Raw genomic sequence first — 24,312 nt, 5'->3', positions numbered from 1 at the left:
GGGGTTTAAGGGGCTGTCAAGGCTGCCATGTCCATGATAATGCCCACGTTTTGTGTGCGCTGTTAATCAACTGTACCATGCTCCTACTCTCCACAAAACATGAATTCTCACACCAGCCTTAACTTTGATGTATATTTACTGTTGATATGTTTATTTTGCTGTAATGCTGTGTCTGTGCTGCCAGGGCTGCAGACAGAAATAAAGTAAAAGAAACACTGGCAGGTATGGTTTGGGTAGGGATGGGTGAAAATTCCCATAGGTCTAGCATGGCAATGTGTGTTTTAAAGGGTGGCTTCATAGCCGAAGGACACCTTCAGGCTGTGTCCCTCATATGTCATTATCTCTCTTTTACTTATATGCCAATAGAATAGGGCCACGTGAAAAGGGCCGACCTGTCATTATTAAAAGAAAAGCAGCATTTGAATTCACACAGGCAGAAGAAATGCAAGGCCCCTTTCACATGGAAAGCAGGATTATCGAACACTGACACAAAAATGACTTTGCAGGGGCGTTTGCAATTTAAAGCAAGACTTGAGAAAAATGTACCCTGCTAACATAAAGATGTTGGGGAAAAGACTGTGTGTTGACAAGATGTAACGTGTATTATGATTCACATGCAAAATACTGGCAACATTTGAAAAGAAAAAGCCACTTTGTTTCCATGGGTCACATGAACATTTCCTGTAGGCCCGAGGCAGACCCTTTTGCTTGTTGTTGGGCACATTTCACAAAGCATAAACCCATTGAAAGCCTGGCTTTCATCCCAGCTGTTGACAACTGCAATAAAATGTGGCTGCTAAGGGTGTTGAAAGAAACCTTCTCCAGACCTAGTGTCTCTGAAAGCTCATTCCTCTTTAGGGCAGATGACCTAGCCAGTGCATGACCAGAATGTAGTGGGGACGTGTGAAAACAGGGGCTGCAACCAAGGCTCAACTCTGAAAGAAATACAGGAAAATATAAGGTTTCCAGATCGAAATGGTGGTCCCTTTCAAGTTAGAGGACATGATGCCAGATGTCTGCGGAGCCTTATGACATCACAGAGCCGGCCTAGGTCATTATGTGCAGTGGTGGGGTGGTCCTCTTCTGTTGGCCGGTGCATCCCAAGTGTGCATGACCTACAGCCTGCCAACTTTAAACAAAGAGGCTAATAAAAAGAAACTGGCCACAGGCCGGCCAAGAGTAGCTAATGGCCTGGAGACCAGAGAGCCTATCACAATTGTTGCATTTTTTGCAGCAACCACAAGTCACACTGCGTACATGTATGTTTAATTCTTTTTTTTTTTAGATAATTTCAAGGCGATTTGTTGAAATAAAATGTGTCCACTTGCAACTTGGGGAAATAAAATGGCAAGCTAACATGCGTTTCTGGCTGCTCTAAACATGGAACTCGTGGAGGGTAAAATTATGCATTCGGAGAGTGAATTGCTTGTTCTTAAGTATTATGCTTTTTGTAGAAACAGTGGAAAATTGCCACACAGCCGTGCAACATGAATCATTTTATTGAATTCCCCATGATTAGCTGAAGCAGAATATATATATATATATATATATACATATACACAAAAGGGGTGGCAGGGGCGCTACTCTGGGTACCAGCTGCAATAAACTCAAACAGTCCAAAGATGTTCTTCTCCTAGCATGCTTTCATGCCTCAGCAATCTTCAGGGAGGCTGATTGGATGCCGGTGTGCAGGGTTAAATTTTTCTGGTATGTACCTGGCAGTGGCAGCAGGGAATTCTGATAACTGTAGTGTAGAGCCAGCCAGGATCCAGCTCCCCCCATTTTCGATGTTAACCCTCAGTGGGGAGGGGGAGGGAGTATAGAAGAAAAAGTAAGGTGACTATACCTTACTTAAGACTGGTGCACACAGTTGACCCTTGTCTGGGTTGCACAGGTAAATCAAATTATTTTTCAAAGTGCTTATACTTTTTCAAAGATGCACAAAGTTGGTGAAAAATGTCACAAAGGAAATGTTTAATTCACATTTCTAGTTTCCATATCTCATATTTATCTCATATGTAGTAAGGCAACCCGAAGATTAGTAGGTCGATTTGTTAGTAAGCACATATGCCAATGCATTTCGGTCTGTGACCATCTTCAGGGCCGTACTTAAATCATAAATCAACTGAACAGTTGTAAACAGTAAGACAATCCATCATATTACAATGAAAAATGTGAAACACATACCCGTCATGATTACTGCCCCTCATGTCCCCAGCCCTCCAAGATGTCGGGCTGGAGCCAGGCCACGATCACCTACATGGCCCTCAAGGGCCTCTCCATCCCTCCAAAGACCCACTTGGAGTCAGACTTGGCGCTTGTGGCACCAGACTCACTCACTCCCATAGAATAACATTGGGGACTGGACTTGTAGTGCATTGATGGGGACAAGATGGATGCCCCCACATATTTCGGTTCCCAGAACTGCATGTGCGGTATGGTCTTTTGGGTGTGGTTCAGCCCAGAGCCACCTGGGATACCCATAGACTATTTAAGCCACGCCCAGGCTGAGAAACATGCTTTGTGTTTTCTGCACATGCAGCGTGACACTCACCGTGTTCGGATCGGTCTCCAGTAGGCCTGCATCTTTCTTCTGTGCTCAGCTCCTGCAAGAACAAGAACACTGTTAGGAACAGCCTTACCGTGCGGCGCTTCTGCCCATCATTCATCGCTCCTTCTGTTCTGCGGGCTTCTTCGGCGGTGTCATTTCCATCCCGGCACACTGCTTCCTAAGGAAAAGGGAAAAGAACAGAAAAAAGGCATTAGTAAGCATTCTGCAAATCTTCGCTTATTTTTAAATACTGTACGAGCTTCAAACGCTTACCTGAATCCCAGCCGCTCTGGGGGAACTCTGTCTCCGGAACTTCTCATCCATCTGCAAGAGGGAAAAGACACTCCAGGTTAACGTGGAAACATCTAGAGGCGCCGCATACCGCGCTTACTCACCACATGTGTTCTTCATAACCAGCATCCACGCTGAAAACGTTGCGGCACCTAAAAGACACAGGAAAAGAACGCAGTTCAATACAAATATGAAAGGGGTGCATCGCACATCGCACTCTCACTCACCTTCAGCGCTACTCATCTCAGCAGCACGCCGCCATCCCCGGACGCCGTCCATCATTTAAGGAAGGAAAGGAACGAAGTTAGAGAACTGTTCAAAAGACTCATTATACTTACCCGTCGGACTTTTGCCAATGAAATAACTAGGCAGCAACGAGCCTGCATCAATCAACGTGCCCCTGCGCTGAAAGCAGGACGGAGAGCACCCTATCCAAGAAACCAAGGTGAGCTGTGGATCAAAGGGAAGGGTTGGACCCTGGGGAAGAAGGGGTTCAAGCACACAGAGACAATAGGGAGTTAAACTCTACCAATCCTGTGTTTTAGGCCCAGTCTCCAGTCGAATAGCCTCCAGGGAAGGGTTCGAGGTCGTAAGAGGTCAGAATAGGCAGAGTGACGTCCCCGTGGATACCAGGTGAGCGTTACAATACCCCAAGTTGATCTGAGTGATTGTGGTAAACAAGAGAGGAAATAAGTGAAAATAATATCAGAAACGCTATACAACTGTAAAAGTCCAATATATATTACCCCTTGTTACTAAGCAGTCTGTACCTGCTGTATTGTAGTTGTCCTCTCATCTACGTGCTCGTTAGCGTTGTCTCCAACGATCCTGTTTAACAATAGTTGAAGAATGTGTAAGTCCTTCTATCTATGGATCGAGTGACTCATATATGCGTGCGTGTAAAGGAGTCTCTTACCTGCTTCTGCGATGCTCGTGTGCAGGACCGAACGCCTTCGGTGTGAAGGTGAAATGCGCGCGAGTGCAGACGAACGTGGGCAGGGCGATGGGCAGCAGCGCGAACGCCTCGGGACCCACCTCTCCGCGGTGACAGAGGGGCGGGACTGTTGCCATGGGGACCCGTGTTGTAGAGCAAGCTACGTGCCTGTTAATGCTTGTTTTGAGCCATGAAAATGGACGTTATGGGGTGTGCGGATGTGTCTGATGGTGAGTGCCTCTAATACTGCATGGTAGCGTCCCCATTTTTTTCACAATTATTGTCATATAGTCGACCAGGATCTAATAATATAAACAGAATCCTAATAGTATAAACTCAATTGGGAAATCCAATCCAGAGGAAGGATTTGTCGCAAATCTCAGAAACATAAATGAACATAATCAAAAATTCATCGCATTTGTATATCATGATGACCAAATTATGTATGTAAAAATTTTCATTTCTAAAAACAATGCTGATCTATACATCCAGTATGGTGTAAAAGTCCCTCCCTGTACAATTGGTCTTGAAAAAATAGACTTAGTACCTAATAATTTTCCACAGTATCAAAACAGTTTATTTTAATAAAGTTTATCACAACAAAGTATTGTTAAACTTTATTAAAATAAACTGTTTTGATACTGTGGAAAATTATTAGTTACTAAGTCTATTTTTTCAAGACCAAGTGTACAGGGAGGGACTTTTACACCATACTGGATGTATAGATTAGCATTGTTTTTAGAAATGTAATTTCTGTCTCCTTTTTATATGATAAAAATTTGTGGTCGCCCCCTGACCGTGAGAGAGAGAATATTCCATAAGGGGTACGATGTGCCTTTAATAAGGTAGATGTAAAAATGTTCAGCACATTTATACATCATGACAACAACAGTATCCAGGTAAAGTTCACAACACTCCGGTAAAGAAAATACATGCGCTTCTTTCTGTTTTAGAGGAAGCACATGTAGTTGATCTCCTCATTAATTCCCTTTGGTTTCCGAGAACTCTTATCGATCCAGAACGTCTCACGTTGATTAAATCTTTTTTGTAGATATTCGTGTTTCTCTCTTCTTTGGACTCTTTCTAAAATCACAATTTTTTTTTTTGGGACAAGTTATGATGTTTATTTTGCAAATGTCTTGCCACCGCTGAGCTGACGGTTTTATTCCTGATACAGGATCTGTGTTCGTTCCACCTTGTTTTTGCTGTGCGTTGTTTGGCCAACATAATACAATCCACATGGGCATTTAATCCCATAGACGATCCCTGGTGTATCACATGTGGCATAGCATCCAAGTCTGATTTTTCTCTCCTGTGTAAGGATGATTTATTGTTTCTCCTTTCACAATGTAGCTACAATTGCTGCAGCTCAGGAGGGAGTAACCATCAGTATGGCACTCCAAGGTTAGGCTAGAGTAGCCCAGGTGCAGCCCCTCTGGAGTAGCTACTAGTAAATTATGACGTTTTCTACACATAACTAGATTTTTGCCAAAAGTGGATTTCAAATGGGAGTTGCCATATTTCTGCTCTAGACTCCTAAACCAATCCTGGGAGAGAGGCTGGACTGGGGGGGGGTGGGGAGGAGAGAGAGGGAAGGATAACACTGCAGTCCTGGTTGCAGGCATTCTTGCAGAGCACTGCCCTAAATTGAAATATTGATGGTGGCATCACTGGTATATAAAATGAATGCACTATGTGAGAAAAGGGAGAGCTGCTAAAAATTACCACCAGACAGCCGCAAGGAAACACCAAAGGAGATTGTTGCATCTGGGTAGAGCTGTCTATTGCTGGTGAGGCCTAAAAAAGCTGACAGGGCCCTATGGTGAAGAGCTCAGGACCATCCTTGAGAGTGGAGTGACCAGACCCCCCCCCCATGTCCTCCGAGAGGGTCCTGAATTGCAGCTGGCTTTCCTGAATTTGAAACCGGTTTTAAATGGAAGTAGAATTGAGCCATTTCAAACCAAACGGGGGCGGTTGGTCTGCTTTCCTTAAATCAGTTTCCTTCATAGTGGGCGAGGGCAAAACTCTGTAGATCCGTAGTCTTTTTAACTAAAATATTAATTGAATTAATTCCCCTTGGCAGAACACCTCAGTGTGATTTTTGTTAAAATTAACAAATCTCTTTCCCATTGTGCGCTGAAAACTATAGACTGTAATTTAATTGGGTAATCTTATGTGTTCAGCTTCCACAACACAGCCCTTTAAGTGGAGGGTAGTCTGAAATCCCAAATTACTAAAAAATCACTCCACGGTTTGTGTTCGACTTCCCAAACAGAGACCAAAGTAGGGGGGTGTCAGAAACAAACTGCTAAATCACCCTGTGTTTATTTTAAAGCAAAAGTGTGGGTGAAATAATTGCCATATGCATTTGCACAAATCTGTAAACCCAACTGCTAGCCTTTTAAGCACGCCGGAAAATGGAAATTGTACAGCATTGCATGTGCAAATTGATCTGGTTCACTGACCAGTGCTGATTATTCCTCGACTGAAACTGGGATAAAGAAAATAATTGATTTCTGTTTTTCCCAAACAACTTGTGTGACTTATTTGTGTTATAAGTTTAATTGTGAGCCACAAAGAAGGTGGCATGTCATTTTACAGTAATCTACATTTTTGATTATTCATATAAATACAAATAAAATTCCTGTACACCGGCCGCTTTCTTGGCTCATTGGTAGCTCAGGGGGAGGGATCCAAGGGGTATGAGATGAAATGGAAATACGGCTAAATAAAGAAATTACATTAAACAGTTTATTGTGCGACACCTGGCTTGGGGAGGGGAGGAACTCCTCATGTTAAGGGTGGCCGTTCAATAAACCGTTTGTAGGCATGGGAAAGGCACTTGCCAGGCACTGCCGGTATTAACTGGCCATTGCTGCTCGCAGGTGCAAAATGTTGGTAGTAGCTAGCCATCTAATAACAGTAATACTAATACACAAGCCAAATGGTTGGCTTTGCCAATGCCTATTTTTAACAGGAGTTCAGTGGACACGCATAGTGCTCATAAATCGAGTGTCTTAGGCAGACCTGGTTAAAACATTTGTATTGCACCCGTAGCAGTTTCACATCTCCAATTAAGTCATTGACTCTTAGAAGGGTGCTTTGAAAAAAGAAGGCAGGCACTTCTAGTGCAAGGTTTGATGGTAAAACGTGATTAAAGCTAGCTGTTTTGTGCAGGGAGGGGAAGGAATGGGTGGGAATGGCCATGGCAATGGGCATTCAATGGATGGGCAAATAAACACCTACAAACTGTGTCCCCCCTCCTCGTATGCCATTTCTATCTACACTCTAATGTAATCGTTTCGGCTTATAGGTGGTTCAAGTGCCACCTAATAGCTCAAACTTAGAATGTAAAATCGTTTTATCAAGTCGGCTCATTATTGAAGTGTGCGTTCATTTCATGAATGATATATATTAACGTGCCGAATTTACAATTTGTTTGTGAAGGTTCAGAACTTTATAGACTAGTGCCCGGGCCTAGTGGTGTTAAGAAAAAGGGGATGATCGGATGATGGATAAGAAACCATGCAAACTGAGTTCTTCTGACAAAAGGTGCTCTCGGTTCCAATCCGGTTGCTGGCCTGCGCGAGATCTATCCTTGGTAAACAGAGTACTCCGAGGTGTTGGCTTCCCAGGAGCTCCTGTGGATCTCAAATGGACGGAACTAGAACTGGCTGGCTCTTGTTTCAGTCGGTTCATTTTTAGACAACACGGCGTCCCCGTCCACCGCTCTCAAGGAAACCCGCCTGTTGTGCGGCTGTAATCCAATAACGCTACCCAATATGCAAAGGAGGAACGGCATCTCCTAGCACCGAAGAAGATGGGCAAGAGCTTAATAATTGATGTAACACAGGTGTGATAGCCTACTTTGAAACTTTAAACTGTTTGTATTGTACTGTTAGAGCATATTTGACTGGCTTCTATGTCTCCATGGCCGTGGCTGTCGGGAGAGGGCAGAGCAGAAATGAACTCTCGTTTAGGAGTATAGCACTTGTTTCAATACCAATGGGCCGGTCCTTCCTTACCTGCCCTTCTTATTTATTCTTTTAGCTTTTGAGCACCTGAACTTCTCAACGCCTGAAAGAGAGTACGGTACTCGACTATTTTGCGAGTGAAAATGAAAACTTTTCATTTCACTGTATCGCCATTTAAAGGACTACGCTTCTACAGCCTTTGCTGGGGAAAGCAGCGCCCCCCGCCCCGCCTCTGTCCACAACCGACAGTGACCATAATGTCTCCTTCAGGACCCACACCCCCACAACAAGGAGAGACAACAATGCATCTACCATTGGCTTCCTTTGATGGAGCAGGCATTGATTTGGAAAGCCTGTAAATTACTTTTTAAGAGGTTTCGTTATTAGCGGTGCCTTTTCGAATATGGGAATGTTTAGGTAAAAGGAGTTATGATGCAACGTTTTCGACTGAAAACTCGCACACAGCTCCAGTTAGCTCCTGAATTCCTTATTATGCAATGAAAGCCAGCAATAATACAACTCCCATTCTGAACTCTAGCTCACAGCTACAATATCTGCTGGTTTGACATGCAAAGAAGAAAGTAATTATTGATATTCAAACTTTCTTAACACAATGCATAACGGGTAGTTTGCGTGCAAGAATCTCGGGTACACTGCTTTACCAAGGTGTGTGCTCCTTAGCACAGTATTTAAGCTCACTAGGCATTGCCTGCAAACAGGCTGTGGCTAAAAGGGACCTCTGTGCAGAAGGTGCTGCGCCGAAACGGCTGGCGCCTGAAGCACTGCGCCGGAATGTCCGGCTTCGTAGCTTGGCGAGTACCTGCACTTAAGCGCTGTTCACTACCTATATTTATCTGAGACATTCGACCACAAGGGTTAGGAGAGACTGTATTATATCCAAACAACGTGTTGGCTATTATTCTAGTGAATTATGACAACAGCAAACCAATTATTCTTTTAAAATATAAAAGCAGCGTTCTGGAACACTTCTTGCTTGCAACTGTCAATGATGCAGCTTTAAGTAAAGAAAACCGAAATGCCTATTTTTTAGCTAGGAGGCCCATAGAAGTGTGTATTTGTCGCTTTGTTTTTCCTCCCTTTTTGGTTGAAATGCACACATGCTGTCTGTCAGTCCCTCGCACCAGGCGTCCATTCATCGAATAAGACCGGACAGTTGGAACGAATACGCCCAGACCCATTGCAGGCACTTGCAATGCGCTCTGAACTTGCAAACACGGCATGCACAGAATGTGTCCGCACGGATGATGCACTTTGAATTTCAAGACGCTGCAACATTTCCCAATACGCACCTACAATACGCGCAATGTATGGAAGCACTGACATTACGCTCAGAAAATACGTAGACACAAACAATATGCTCTGCATTAATGTGCATATGCCCCCAAATCTCACACAAGAATGTCTTTATGCGTATTCAGGATGCTTTGAATAGAGGCAAAGAAAATGAGCACTTCACACGTGGTCTGGACTTGATTACAGACCATATGCTCAGAATAAGCATAAGCACAAACGTGTTGGGAATAGCTATGCATCGTTTTGTCTTTATTGGGAAAAGTGGGTTTCATTTCAGACAACAATGACTTGCAAAGTAGGCAGTAGTAGAGTAAGGTGCGTTTACATAAGAGCATTGCTTGATTGGCGTATATCTGGTGGGGAAGGTGTAAGGGAGGGGAACATGCACGAGGCACAGAGACTGACTGGAGGACAAAGCAATCTTTTTTTTTTTTTTTAACATTGACGGCCAGAGGCCAGTACTCACGCATTTTACAAATTAGATGGTGTGGTACTGATGTCAGAATGCAGCAGAGGTGGGTTGAATACTGATGGCTGATTGCAGCAGAGGTGGGTTGAATACTGATGGAAGAATGCTGCATAGGCGGGTTGATTACATATTGTGGTACTGATGACCGAATGCAGCAAAGGTGGGTTGATTACATAGTGCAGTACTGATGGCAGAATGCAAGAGAGGTGGGTTGGGTGGCTAGGCTGGAAGTGTTTGGGAAGCACCTTCAGTCGTTAACAGCTGGAGTTTGAGCCGCTTTCTAAGGTGTTCCAAGAAGAGACGGTTTTGATGGACTGCAGGAGAGCATTCCAGTCAAGTGGGGCAAGCGGGGAAAAGGAGTGAAAGTGGGAGGTGACACAGAGAACTAATAAATTGTGAAGAGAGGAGGTGCAGCTCATTAAAGAGGGAGAATACAGTGAGATGCAGTCAACATGATTGTGGGGACCAGGCTATTGATGGGTTTATAGACTAGTAGCAATAATTTACAGAGTGATTTTTGCATGGAAATCTATCCAGAGTGGTGATGCAGAGATAGGTAGTCGAGGATCTTGGAGGGTTGAAAAGGGTATATTTTGCAAACTCAATGTTTTTGAGAGGAGGAGCAATATTTTTTTACTGTGCAATTTGTTTAACAATACAGACATTCACACAACATATGATACAAAATACACTGCAAAACACTACACAATTTGATACCATAAAAATACGTAAAATTCATGAAAAGAGAAAAACATGATATATATAGGTTACCATACATCCTACCTTTAAAAAAAAAAAGACAACATAGAAACATAGCACATAATCCCCCAAAAGGTCTAATAACCCTTACTCTACACATTTTAAAAATTCTTTACATATAAAATATGCTACTGATGCCATCTCCACCAAGGGGCAACCCAAAAATATCTGTCCTCAAAATCGATCCTCCCGCATGTTAATATATCGTCTACAAACTTGCCACAGCCCCTAATATATTTGTGTTTAAGGACCGTGCAGTCAGTGAGAACACGACTAGATGTTTCTACACTCGTATGTGACATAATCTAAACTTCCTTAAATCATACGCAATATTATTTGAATCCCGACATTTTCCATAGTATACAGCAGATTAAAACGAAGTCACATTATAAAATTACATAGCTACCTATCATTTGTTTGGGGAATGACTAATCTACATTTGAAATTTACATAGCTTTCCTAATTTTGTCAACAAAGCACCCAATGCCAAACTCCCACTTTATATTTAAGTAACTTCAATTGGTGCTCCAAACTATCCTCTGAGTCCATAACAAAGTTAATATCTGCATGAAATCTCTCAATTTCTTTAATGTATATGGTCCAAGCTTCAGGGCTGTCCTTTCCCATTTTTTTCAAACAATGATGGCAGTGAGGAGGAATTATCATTGTCCAGCAATATTTTCAAATAAAATGAACTGTGCAAATTAATTTCTGGTTAGAATAGTCACAAGGCCAAATTCACATGGCCTCAATTGATCCAGAATTTGGTAACCCCAAACACGGGCACCGTATTTACCCTTCCAATTGTCTAACCCAGTCTACTTCTTTCTCAAGTAATACTTCTACTCCATACAGTATTGCAGGCATGAAGCTAATTTTATAGATTTGCACTGATCCTTCCATGCAATAGCCCCCCACCCCCGGAACTGATCTGATGAAAACCTAAATAATTCTAAATTTACTAAGTATTTTAGTTACCACCGATTTCATCAAAGTATATCCTCCTAATGTATTATCAATTAATATCCCTAAATATCCATATTTTTCCACCACTTCTATCGTTTTGTCTTCCAGCTTCCAAACAAAGCGATATTTACATCTACAGGGGTCCACAATCATATGTGTTTTCTTTACGTTCATTTTAAAGTCCTTTGAATTAGAAAATGCCATTAATTCATTAATGCTTTGTTGTAACGCTATTGATGTTCTATCAATTAGCATGTGTCTTTAGCATATGTTACCCAAGATAAAGGATAAGTGCCTAGATATGGGGAAAATTAACATCTTTTAAACTATCTGCAAAGTCATACACAAACAAGTTCTAAAGCAATGGTGATAATCCTGTAGTCCCACATTTGTTCTGATTTGTGATAATAAACCTCCTTGTTGTATTCTAATACAAACCAATGTTTCATGGTATAATTGTTTTTTCAAATCAAGGACATTCCGATTAAGGCCCCATTTATGCAATTTTCCCCATAATTTACTACGACATACGGAATCGAAGGAATGTGAGTAATCAATTAAACCTATAGTTTCAGCTCTTCAGACATTTAAGGTTGAACTCGTAAGAAAAATTAGGATCCAATTGTTGTACACAGTGCTAAGCCCTTTTCTAAAACCCATCTGTTGCGGGCCAAGTAGTTATTTTCAGTGTAATTATTGTGAATTATTTAAGATACAAGAAGCAAACATCTTAGAAATAGTGTCCGGCAAAGTCAACAGGCAGTAGTAATGAGGGTCATCAATTGGTCCCTTCTTATGTATTGGAATAAACATAGTTTTTCAAACCACATGGTATGTTGCCATTTGTTAAAATGTCTTTAAACAGTACCCAGAGAAGATTTGCACATATAGTAGGACCACATTTGCTTTAGTGTCCAGCCCTGCCGCTCTGGAGGGTATCAGTTTATTCATTATAATGTAAATGGCCCAAGTTATTAAACCACTCGTACACTGGGTTATTCAATTGAAATAAGTTCATTTGTCCATGATGCATCTCACCTGGGTTAATTGAGTCTTCCTCAACATAGAAAAGGGAGGATATGTAGACTTTCACAAACTCATTTTCTGAGCGCAGGAAAATGTGTTGTGAATGGAGCATCAGTTGTAGACAGATTTTCTTAATGTTTAGGAGGATGCATCTGCCTCTGATGGCAGTGGCCTTGATGAACTGGAAACATTTCAGGTTGTGACCAAAGAGAACCCTACATTTGAGAGTCATGGGTGAGGAGGAGGTGAAATAGTCAGAGGGGAAAGAGAGCATAGCGTGGGGTTCGTATTTTCGTTGGGGAGAAAGATGATGACTTCTGTCTTTGAGGAACCTGCCTCATGCTGGAGTACAGCCGTTGAATGGTCGTTGTCTGATAGGCAGTGATTGTGCGTCCAGAGATTGGAGAGGTGAATTGGGGGATGGGGAAGATCTCTGTCGTCAGCAGGGCGATAATAGTGGAGGCCAAAGGAGGACGTTATTTGGCCGAATAAGGTGGTGTATAAGGTGACATGAAGTGGGCCTAGGACTGATTCTTGAGGAATGCCCACTGAGAGTTGGTGCTGTAGTCCCATGAGATGGAGGAGTGGTCAGAGTTAGGACATAGTCAACTTTAGTGTCCTTGACGCCAAGGAGGGAAAGAGTTTGATAGAGGGAAGGAGGATCCCCAGTGTCCAATGCAGCTGAAGTCTAGAAGGAGCAGAGGGGAGAGTGGTGGGCAGTGTTAAGAACTTTGACATAAGTGAGAAGAGTCTCAATTGAATGTGTGGACATTAAGCTAGATTGGGGAGGTTAGGAAGTGAGTGTACTTGGAGATAGTTGGTCATACATTTGAAGACAACCGACTTAAGGATTTCGAAGTGGTAGTGAAGGAGAGAATGCAGTACTCTGTAGAATGAGGGGTTGTTGGGGTCAGCACTTGGTTTGCTTAGGAGAAGTAGAACAGCTTTTTTATCAGGCTGGTAAGATACCAGTAGCAAGAGTTTGAATAAGGTGAGGGGTAGGGCGAGGTGATGGGTGAAATGCCTTACTTTGTGGTGCAAAGCGGTTCATTGGAGCACAGGATCGGTAGAATTTCAGTGGTGGAGAAGCAGGATAGATAGGGGCGTGTTGTCAAGATGGGCAGGGAGGGATATTAATGAGGGGTAGGAGAGAATAGAAGGCTGTAAAATGATGCTGGCGCCAGTGTAGGAGCCCTTACAGTAACTGTAAATCATCTTTTAATAGCTTTAGTTGTGTAGGGCATTTACTGAATAACTTGTTTATCAATAACCTAGTCATGACCATTGAAAAAAAGCGTAATCTGTTGCTTCACAAAAGTCTGTTCATTTGCAGTGTGCATATACTCGGCTGTGGTTACAAGGCTATGGATTGCCCCTGGATGACTAACAATTGTACTAATGTGTCTATTACAAATGGTTGTTTAATACAGTAATGTGTTCATTCCAAAATGCTGTTGCATCCATTTAAAAAAGGGAAAAAGGAAAATCTGTGTCCATTTGAAAAGATTAATACAGTGATCTATCGATTTCAAAAAGGCTAATACAGTAACGTGTCGGTTACAGAAAGCTGACTGCATGGCCATGAGTTTCACCCAACCAGCCTTTGTCAAGGCAGACCTATAATAAGGTGATGCCTCCATAAGCATTACAGGGGCGTCATTTCACCAAAATGCCTGGGGTGACCTCACCCCGAAGTGATATCACGGGAGGCGATGGAACACGACCTTTCACCCCTTGACAACACTAGAAGTTGCCTCACATAGCATTATTCTTAAGTACACTACAAAAAATATGGTTACAATATCACTATAACGTGATATACATTTCATACAAGAATTGATCACCATATGTATCGTTAAGCTCAGTGTGTATAGGCCCATATTAATAAATTACTGTGAATGCAAGCAGACGTCTATGGCCAAATGATAATGTGTTATTATATAGCGCTTTATATAGAACAAATGTACATACGATACCATCCATCCTGTGTTGGTACTCATTTATCGACCTCCGAAGAATGAAAGGCTGAGTTGAGGCGTTTAAGAACAGACTAAATCAGTGGCTCACCCCCTGAAGTGTGCCTAAAATAAACCTTTAACGGGTTTAGCAATTGTTTACCATTCCAGAAAGACACATTACTTGTTAGTCCTATTCTTTCTTATCACTGCTGAAAGTGTTAGATTTGTGGAGCCCCTGTTGTGTGTTTACTTTTGGGTTTATTTTTTACATTTTTTTTTTATTTTCATAAAAGGCCTCTGGCCGCAACCCAGGAGCTTGCGTTTACATTTTTTATTTCTTTTAGGGGTAGCAAGGGAGACCACATGGTCGCAGTTGTGACCCCTGGCAACCCCTAAATGATGCCCCTGATGCATTACTGATCATTACGTGGTAGAGTAAAATGTAAAAAGTAGCTGCTTGTGTTCCTTCTTACTTTGTCCTTCTTGTGATTCTTCGATCGTTCCTTTAATGTCCATATCCATGCTTGCACATTCTGGATAATAGTAGCAGCTGCTCTCCTACACGCATATTCCTTCTTGCTTCTCATCGAGATGGTTCTCGTACTCCTTACTTACTCCTTTGAGTTGCATTCTTTGATCTCGCCATGTACAGCAAGTTTTGGTGCCCTTCGTGCATCACTAGTAGAAGGCTGTCCTGTATTTTGGGGGGTTTAGTGGAAGAGAGCGAAACTTGGAGACTCTTGGGAGTGGGGTGGGGTAACATGGCCTGGAAGGTCCTTGACAGATTGCAGGGGTGTAATTGGGGACGGGAAACAAGAGGAGGGTTTGGCTCTGTGAGAGCTTCTAGTCTGAGTCAGTAGAGTCCTTGTAGGCAGCAAGGAGAGGGGGAGATCCGTCTTTGTGATAGTGGCGCAAGTGTTCTCAGCAGATGGATCACAGGGGAGATTCAAGGTTTCATTTACTTTAGGGGTGGGGGCACAAGATTAGACTCCTAAGAGCTGTGATGACCCCCAGGGTCTTCCTCGAGACTGAACCCTTCTATGGCTTCACAGGTCTTATATCCTAACACATTTTCAATTGATGCTTCTTGGACAGCTAAGGCCTCTAATATTAGAGCATCACGGTGCGTGTATTGCCAGAGCTATCATGGGCAGTAGATAAGACTATTGTAATGTTCTTTTCGCATTTTCCACTAAATCATCCGTCCCTTTTTTGCAAACACAGCAGCTCGCATAGTTCGGAATCTCTCTAGATATGCTAATTTTCCTGTGGTTCTTAAAACATTCCATTGGATTCCCACAAAATGTAGAAATTCTTTTAAGTTGCTTACCATTGCCCACAAAGCTTTATTTTGTAATGCTCCCATTTACCTTTACAATATTTTAAAATTGTATCAACCTACAAGTATTCAATATTCGTTCCCCTTGTATGCAATTCCAGAGGATATCGGACATCGAGAATAGTTCCAGCTGTCAAACTTTGGAACAGGTAACCAACCATCTGATCTACAAAATATTGGAGACGTTATTTTTTGAAAACATAAAAAAACTCTTCTATTTTATATTTTTCCTTGGGCGGCCTCCCCTTCTTCTTGCGTACAGCATAAGTCTGCACTCTTAGATTCTGCAAAGTTTTAGCACCTCAGCTTTCCTCCTTGCCGCTAAAGGATTACAGTACAATACAATGGTTTAGGATGTGAGCAAGAGGGTGTGAAGGAGCAGGCAGCGTAGTGATAATTGAAGTGCAGAATTGATTTCAGTAAAAGCACGCTCAATGGCGTGAGCAAGTGGAGGTGAGTGAGCTTGAAGTGAAATGTACTCTTGGTCGAGGATCGGAATCACAGAGTTAGGGTTGAATTTAAATTTGGTGATCTGTGACGATTTGCTATGTATCGCCACTTCTCCCCTGAGTGGGAGACCTTTTTCTGTAGTGCCAGGAATGCAACTAAGATAGAAAGCACTAGGACAAACAAGAACATAAGATTACTGACTTTCCTGGTATTGAGACGAAGTGTCTCACAGAAGGCATGGGGAATACCAATGAGCCATTGATAACAGATGTTTGTTACGCTGGGGCATAGCAAGCCCCATAAGAAAGAAAATGAAGGACTCGAGGCCTTCGCCTTCCTCCGTGGTCGGAGAACCGAGGGAGTTTCAAAGGTACATGGTGGACCTGAGGGAAGGGTTCTGCAGAGGTCGTTGATGGGAAGTTTAGAGTCAGTGACGGCTCTGCATCGGCAGGACAGAGGTCAGCAGCAAATAGGTGAGGCAGTGGACTGCGAGTCCCCGAACGGTGCCTAGACAGCAAGAAGCCTCAACAAGCAGAGATGCTGTAGAAGCTGGCGGCTGCAGGAAGGAGACCGACCCTAGTCCTTGGAGAGACTGAAGCCGTGCAAGGAAGTCCCAGAAGGTAAATGGAAGCATGGGTGGACTGGTAGGGGTGTGTGGGGAGTTTAGAGGTCTCGGCTTCAGGCCAGCATAAGTGCTTCAAGGGTCTGGGACCTGAAAAAAAGTGAAGTGTATCAGAGGAAATCTTCCTCGTACCAGTGGTAGGGATACGTTCACTAACCAGCAAAGAAGGGTCTGAGACCCCAACGAAAGAGAAGACTGCATCCAAGGACATCGTGCTTATATCAGTGGCAGAGGTAAGCCCACTGACCACTAGAGAAGCGGTTTGGGATTCCGAGATGAGTAAGACTTGGAACGTTGTTGATACTGTGAAAAAGTTCCAAGGCAGTGCTGATCGATACCCGGATAAGGGAGCCATTCTTCTGGTATAAAAGGTTAACTGTGCAAAGTGCTGGAGTTACCAGCAAGGGGAAGGGAGTCCTCCCCCCTGGCATTTGTGTGCAAGAGGACATTTTCTGGAGCAACCATACATATACCAGGAGAAAACAGTCATTCTCCTGGGGAGAACCTTCTGTGAGATTGATGCAGGACAGGGGAGTCGTTCCCCCCCAGTATTGTCTTTGCAAGAGAACATTGAGGGAGCGCTAACCATACACCAGGAGAAGGGAGTAATTTGCCTGGAGAAAGAACTTTTTTGGACAATATTAGTTTTAGTTGTAGTGCAAGGGCTAGAGGTAGGTTCTGAGACAGGACGGTAGATTCTTATTTGGAAGGGCATTCTAACAGTTCCTTGAGATTTAGTTTGAGGCAGGGAAACCTCTCTTGGAGATAGGGCTAGTGAGGATTTCTTTTACGTTAATAAACGTTTTCAACCACAAATATGCCACCTGTGTGTCGGTTTCCTTCTTCGATACCCTTACAGATAGCTGGGGGTGGGGGTTGGAGAAAAGATGATTAATAGAGCTAGTGAAGTGTATGAGTGGTCAGAGGGGAAGTGGTTAATGGTGGGAGCAGAGGAGACCAAGGTGGGAGATGGGAATATTCGATTGAGACAGTTGCATTGGGTGGGAATTGGAAGTTTCTATTGGTTGACCTAGAGAGTTGTCAGACAATGGAGTAAAGTTGGAGCTGATGGGCCCTAGACACATTGGAGAGAATGAGGTTGTACATTGTGAAAACAGGGACCTTTTCGGGTTAGGTTTTGAGTTGGAGGTAAAAATTAGAGAAGAGGTTCAGTGTGGCAGGTGTGTGGTAGATGAGGTTAATAGTAACATGGGTGGGAGCAAGGAGTTTAACCAAGATCACTTTTAAGGAGGAGGGAGTAAAATCGTATATTAAACCTGGTTCTGAAGGCGAGACCTTTCCATTCATAAGACCAACATTGACGCCTTCGTTCTCTCCCTTCATCTCGCCAGAAAGGTGATTTTATTTGTGAAGGACTGCCAGGGTGATGCTGTTTTAGGGGAAATGCAGGTGTGGTTCTATGCTAGCCAGCACCAGGAGTATGGAGACCCATTATGAGATCAGTAGTGTTGGGAAGAGGTAGAGGAGGTAGTTGATGCAGTGGATGTAGGGCGGTGGCTAGGGTAGATGCGGATGGAGTGGGTCGGGTGTTGTAGAGAGGAATGGCAAGAGTGGTGTTTGGGAGGAGAGCACATGATGGGGAGAGTCGAATGGGACGAGAGGGGGATGGGCTGAGGCCAAGGGGGAGTGGAAGGGAAACGATAGGAAGGAGAAGAAGCAGGATTGGCAGAAGCATGGTAGGCAGGGGGTGATTGGGGAAGTTGCAAGCAGGGCTACAGGATTGTAGGTGACCAAAAGTGCAATTTTAAAGGTGCACGTTGTCTGTTGTCACCGACGGCCAAGGAGTACCCCGAGTCTCGGAGGTGGTTCTAAGGGTTAGAATGTCTTTGTTTCTCAGAGCTCTAGGGCTGTCCCTCTCGTCTAAAAAGTGCCTATCCTCCTCAGTGCAAGTGTCCCTACTCCCAAGGTTGGTATATATTTAAAAATGCCTTTGTTGCACAATCCCCCTCCCCGTCGACCAAAATCAGCTCTACTTCTGAGGAACTGTGGGACCCAGGGAACAGGGATGGTATTTTTGTACTGGACATCTATGATGGATGTCCAGTAAAAAATACCATGCCTGCCCCCTCAACACCTCACATACACGCATAATCATGTTGAGTGAGTGTGTGTGTGTGTGTGTTAGTTAGCACTGTGGAGGAGCCCAGGGGACAGGCATGGTATTTTTTACTGGATATCTGATGGATGTGCAGTCAAAAATGCCATGCCTGCCCCCTCGACACCTTGCATACATGCATAATCATGTTTGTGCGCGCGTGTGTGTGTGTGTTGGGCACTGTGGAGGAGCTCAGGGGACAGGCATAGTATTTTCTTACTGGACATCTATGATGGATGTGCAGTAAAAAATGCCATGCCTACCCCCTGGACACGCAGTGCCTGGCATACACCCATAACCACATTGATTTATTGTGTGCATGTGAGGAGCTGGGCACCGAGGGGATGGGCAGGCCATTTTGTTTTTACAGGGCATCCATGATGTCATGTAAAAAATACCATGCTTGACTCCTGTGCCCCACAGCGTTTCACATAGACCCAATCACATTTGTGTGCGTGTGAGGCACTGAGGCCGTCCAGGTGGTAGGCATGGCATTTTTTACTGGGTTTGTCCAGTAGAGAATGCCAGCCCAGTCTGTTGGGATTCCTAGTGCCTCACATACAATGTCATGCCTGACCCCTAAACCCTCAGTGCCTTGCATGTACACATAATTATCTGTGCATGTGAGGCGCTAGGCGGGCAATGGTGGGGAAGGAAACCCATTCATTAATGGGCATCTATTAGGTAAATAAATACCCTGACTGGGCTCCCCAGCACCTCGCACATGCACAATAATGTGCCTGTGAGGCACTCAGGGTTTTTCGGGCAGGCATGGCAGTTTTTACTGGACAACTATGCACAGTAAAAAATACCATTGCTGTACCCTGGGACCCCAGCTCCTGACACACATCTGCCCCCTGGTACTCTAAGGGCCACGCAAATGATCACATTCATCATTAATGTGATCGTGTCCGAGTGCATGGTGCTGGCGCAGGCATGGCATTTTTTACTATGCATGGTTGATAAAGCAAGCATGATAAGTGTTTATTATGTATCTTGACTGGTATTTAAATGCAGCCAGTTTAGCCATTTCTTATTGTGGTATGACATTTTATATTGGCAGCTTTGATTTCCGACCTGTGGCCTCCTCGTGTTGGTAAGACTTGCTATTAGCTCCTGCTCATTTGTACTGTAGTGGTTTGATTTTGGCATAATTTAATATATCTGGCCATGCGCAACGTGTCTCCTGCACCCGGCTCAGTCCTTTCTGCTTTCCCGCCTCCCCACCCGAACCCCTGATTGGCCTTGTGTGCATCTACTGAAACCTCTGGTGCAAGCTTGGTCACAGAATTGAGGATGAGCTCGCATTTCCGTCTTGCAGCCTCGTTGTGTTGGTAAGACTTGCTATTAGCTCTGAGCTCCTGCTATTTTGCACCATAGTGGTTTGATTTTGGCATAATTTAATATATTTGGTGGTGCACTGCATGTCTCCTGCACACGGCTCAAAGCTTGTCCCTTCGGTATTCCCGCCACCCGCCTCCCGTCCCTAACCGCTGATTGTCCCTGGTGTACGCCTTAAGTCGTTACTGTAGGGCAGTCCCACTGCCCGTGCAGCCACTTCAGCTAAGGGCAGCTTATACAGAAGCAGCTCCAGATTGTGTTGGCCCTTGTTAGCCTGTTATGCCTCCAGCCGTCAACCAGCAGTGACTGTCAAGGTAAGTGCGGCATGGGCAGGGGGCACATCCATAACTGTAGCCCGTTCAACTGCACACCAAACTTATTACCTATGAACTTGCAGTCTGAGGCAGATAGCCAGCAGTTGTATGGTAAGCATATCTCACATTTAAGTATTTTGTGTTAGTCAGCCCTATCTTGCATCCAGGCAAATTGCTTTAGGTAACCATAATCTGTGTGGGACAATTGTCTACAGCCTACTGTTGTCCCCCGTGTTAAGCGCTTTCTCCATCTATACAGGTGTTCCAAGTCTAGGTGTTATTGCATTTACTGTTGTACCCCATTTTAGGTGCTTTCTCCCTCTCTCCAGGTGTCCCAAGTCTGGGTGTTATTGGGTTTACTATTGTGCCCCCGTTGTGGGTGCTGTTCAGGCATTCCACATCTAGCTACTTGTCCTCTGCAGACACGGTCTCAAATTTGGGCCTTATCTCCCACTGTTCAGGTGTCTCGCATCTAGCTACCTGTTACTTGTTGCTCTTGTCTGAAATTTAGGTGGCTCCCCCATATTGAGGTATCTCACTTTGAGCCACCTAGCATCTGCTGCCTTTTTTCAAAATGTGGGTACACTCTCTCGCTGTATAGATATCTAGCGGCTCGTTCGCTGGTGTCGCTGCCTCTAAGCTAGGTGTTTCATCCAAATGCTAAGATATCTGACATCTAGCCAGTTTGCTGCCAGTTGCCATTGCCTCAAATCTGGACGTTTGTTTTCGCTACTCAGGTGTCGCACATCTAGCTGCCTGGTCTCTTCTGCAACTGCCTCAGATTTGGGCCTCTTCCCCCAATACTGAAGTACCTCACACCTAGTTGTCAGTTTCGTGTTGCTGTTGTCTCAAATGTAGTACTTCCTTCCACTGTTAAGGTATCTCACATCTAGCCATCCACTACTGCCTGCAACAGTCTCAAATGTGGGCATTCTCTTCCACTATTTAGGTATCTCACATCTAGCTAGTGGCTCTCTGCCGCTGCTTTCTCAAATCTGGGCATTTTTCCCTGCTATCCAGGTGTCTCACATCTGGCTGTGATATCAGGTCTGGGCACTGCTCCCACTAGTCAAGTGTCCCATATCTAGCTTTTGATAGTGCGCGGTACAAATATCCTTTAACATTAATGACTGCAGTGTCTTCGACTCGGTTGCCTCTCTCAGCCCAGGTTCCTCAGACCTAAGCGCTCTCTACCTGCAACTATTGAATCAGACCTGAACATTTCACACTTGCTGCGGTGCTCCCTCACACAACCATGTCTGGCAATTCCAAACTGACAGGGACAGCACAACAACCAAGACCACATCTCCGCCCCCACAACTCAGATTCATCTGCATCACACTCACCCAGAGCATCACTCTCACTCACAGCCACTCACCACTCGAATTCCAACCCACAAACAAAACAAACCTTCTGGCAAGTCAAAAAGCACCCCACCTGCCCCAACACCTTCATACTAGCACCTTCATTCACAAACTCCCATGCACGCCACAACACCTCCATCTCCAACCCCTGCACTTGAATTTTCTACACTCTGACCCTTCACACCCTTCCCCCTCCCACCACACCCCTTTCAAGTCTCTGACCAGAATAGCTGTCTGGGACACCAAGAATCGCCCCTCCCCTACCTGCTCCCAGACACTACCGCACAACCTCTCCTCACGCCCACTCTCTCCCTCCGGACAACCAATGAGAATGACCCTCATCCCCCACTTCTACACACTGCGCAACATCCAACTCTCAAGCCAGAGGAGCCTTCTAGCGCTCCAAACACAACCTCCCTGCCACTACCGCAACAACTGCGCCACCTTGCAGGATTTCCACTTCCAGATAATTTCCCCTCCCTCCTCCCTCTCTGCCTTAGCCAGAACCCCAAGGACCCCCACACATGACACCATATCAAACACACATATACCTGGGGAGTCCTGCATCACACCAGTAACCCAACCCACCCTGGATACGAATACCCTCCCTCCCTCTCTCCTCTGAGCCTCCCCCATGAAAAACCTTGTCTCCTTGACAGCCTCAAGCCACTCGTACTACCCCCTGCACCAAATTCCACCCAGTCTGAACCACCAGCCTAGTCAACTGCTAAGCCCCTCTCCCCACATACACATGCCCCTCCAACTCCTCATTGGCAACTCATCCCCCTCCATCTCCAGACCACCCCCTTCAATCACCTTCCCTTGTCTCAGCATGGAACGACTTGCTCTTTCCAGTACTATGTTATCAGAATTTACATCGCGCACAGTCACCAGAGGGCATGATGGCACAGGGGACGCAGTCGGCAGAAGTCTAGCAAGAACCTACAAAAGTCAGGTTTTAAGATGCCAAAAAAGGAGGTGGTTCTCAACCTGCCTAAGAGCAATGGGTAGGCTATTCCCTAGTTTAGCCACTGAGACTGAGAAGGCACGACCCTCCGTTCTTGAGCGGCGGAATTTGGAGATAGCCACTATGTGTGCAGCTGCGGAACGAAGGGTTCAGCCAGGCACATTGAGCTGAAACTTAGCCTGAAGATATTCCGCACCCTGAGGGTAGAATTGTTTGTGCATCAAACACCGACTTAAATTCGATCCATTTTGGCACTGGAAGCCAGTGAAGGGAGCGGAGGACAGGACTGATGTATGACCAGTACGGGTTAGAGGTGGCTACACTCGCTGCCAGGTTCTGAAGGCGGAATAGCCGATGAATTAGGCCGAGTGGCTGAGACAGAAACAAGGCATTTTCAATAGTCAATTCGACCAAAAAAAATGGAGGCCACAAACCAAAGATGAAGATGGCAGAGTAAACTGATATCCCTACCTAAAGAAAACTAAGGATAGTCTGTGTCAGGATGTCTAAATCGAATATCTGTGTCCAAAACCTATACTTGCCCTCACAACAAACTGTATACAGTGTGTAGGGATGTCGGCATCAAAAGGATAGTGTTCCAAAAGAAAGTTCAGAGCTCCTTCCAGCTCTTGGATTAGGATCAGCTTCCCCTACCCAAAGTTCAAAATAGTTCTCAAAATATTGGGATTCCCTTCCTCAAGAGTTTAATTCTTCCAGCTTTCAAAATACATTTCCCTAGTATACTTCCCAACTCCTTTAAGATCAATACCTTGTACCAGTTCACTTACACAGTTCTGTTTCTTAACTTCAATTTTCCTTATGTGTTGCAACACATAAGTTTCGTTAGACATACTTTCCTTGGCTTCTTTCATGTAGGGCACTTGGTCTAGGCGCAGTTGTTGGACTACACGGTCCACCCATTACAGGTCACGCAACAGATACCTTTTTCTTACAGTTTCAATCAACCAATAGCCACTGCTTCCATCTGACAGAGAGGCATAGTTGATTCCTCCAGGATCGTACTCGCTCAGCCACCTTGTACTTTGTTATGCCTTTCTGTATTCCTCTGGCTCTTGCCAACATGGTTATCCTTTTGGCTTGCAATTCCTGGACCCCTCTTGGCTTTGGGCCAGTACTTGAATTCTCACTTTCATACACTCCTTGGTATCCTCTTAACTTGGTCATTACTTGTTTCTTGCAACACATTCCGCAATGTCCGTCTCATGCAATACTTTGCCTTCACTCCATTTATGAGTATTCAATTGGCTCTTTACTCTGTGCGGCATTTAAAACTGCTTTCACTTAGTTTCAGTTCATTCAATATCCTAAACGCACTTGCTTTGGCATTCAAAAGTACTTTAAGTTACTTTTAGTTAGTTCAGCATTTTCAAAAGACTTTGATATTTGCTAACGGAGCATCCCTGTCATGAGTGTGCAGTTGCTTTACACACACAGGTCATATAGAGCATTGCTCCTCTTCTTGGCGTACTCCGTGACCGGTTTCTCCAGGCTTCTTCGGCTAGTGGCTTCCCCAGACTCCGCCTCTCCCATGCGGTC

The 24,312-nt window shown here is 44.4% G+C and overlaps 1 protein-coding gene across 2 annotated transcripts in view; it reads left to right on the top strand.

Annotated features, from left to right (window-relative positions):
* The window catches only part of CIB2 (calcium and integrin binding family member 2), a 725,063-nt gene that overhangs the window by 177,752 nt on the left and 522,999 nt on the right, over positions 1-24,312 (top strand). The window contains exon 1 of one of the 2 annotated variants that reach the window (XM_069624411.1): positions 7,538-7,629. The exons of the other annotated variant lie outside the window; for it this stretch is intronic. Within the exon in view, the coding sequence (XP_069480512.1) occupies positions 7,597-7,629 (33 nt within the window). The 5' untranslated portion in view covers positions 7,538-7,596. Of the gene's footprint in view, positions 1-7,537; positions 7,630-24,312 lie in introns of those variants that run through there. 2 annotated transcript variants of the gene reach the window in all.

Source organism: Ambystoma mexicanum, chromosome 11 (genome assembly GCF_040938575.1).
Source record: "Ambystoma mexicanum isolate Mex_15411 chromosome 11, UKY_AmexF1_1, whole genome shotgun sequence".
Taxonomy (NCBI): domain Eukaryota; kingdom Metazoa; phylum Chordata; class Amphibia; order Caudata; family Ambystomatidae; genus Ambystoma; species Ambystoma mexicanum.
The sequence above is the reverse complement of the archived record's forward strand: the minus strand, read 5'-3'. Positions and strand labels throughout refer to the sequence as shown.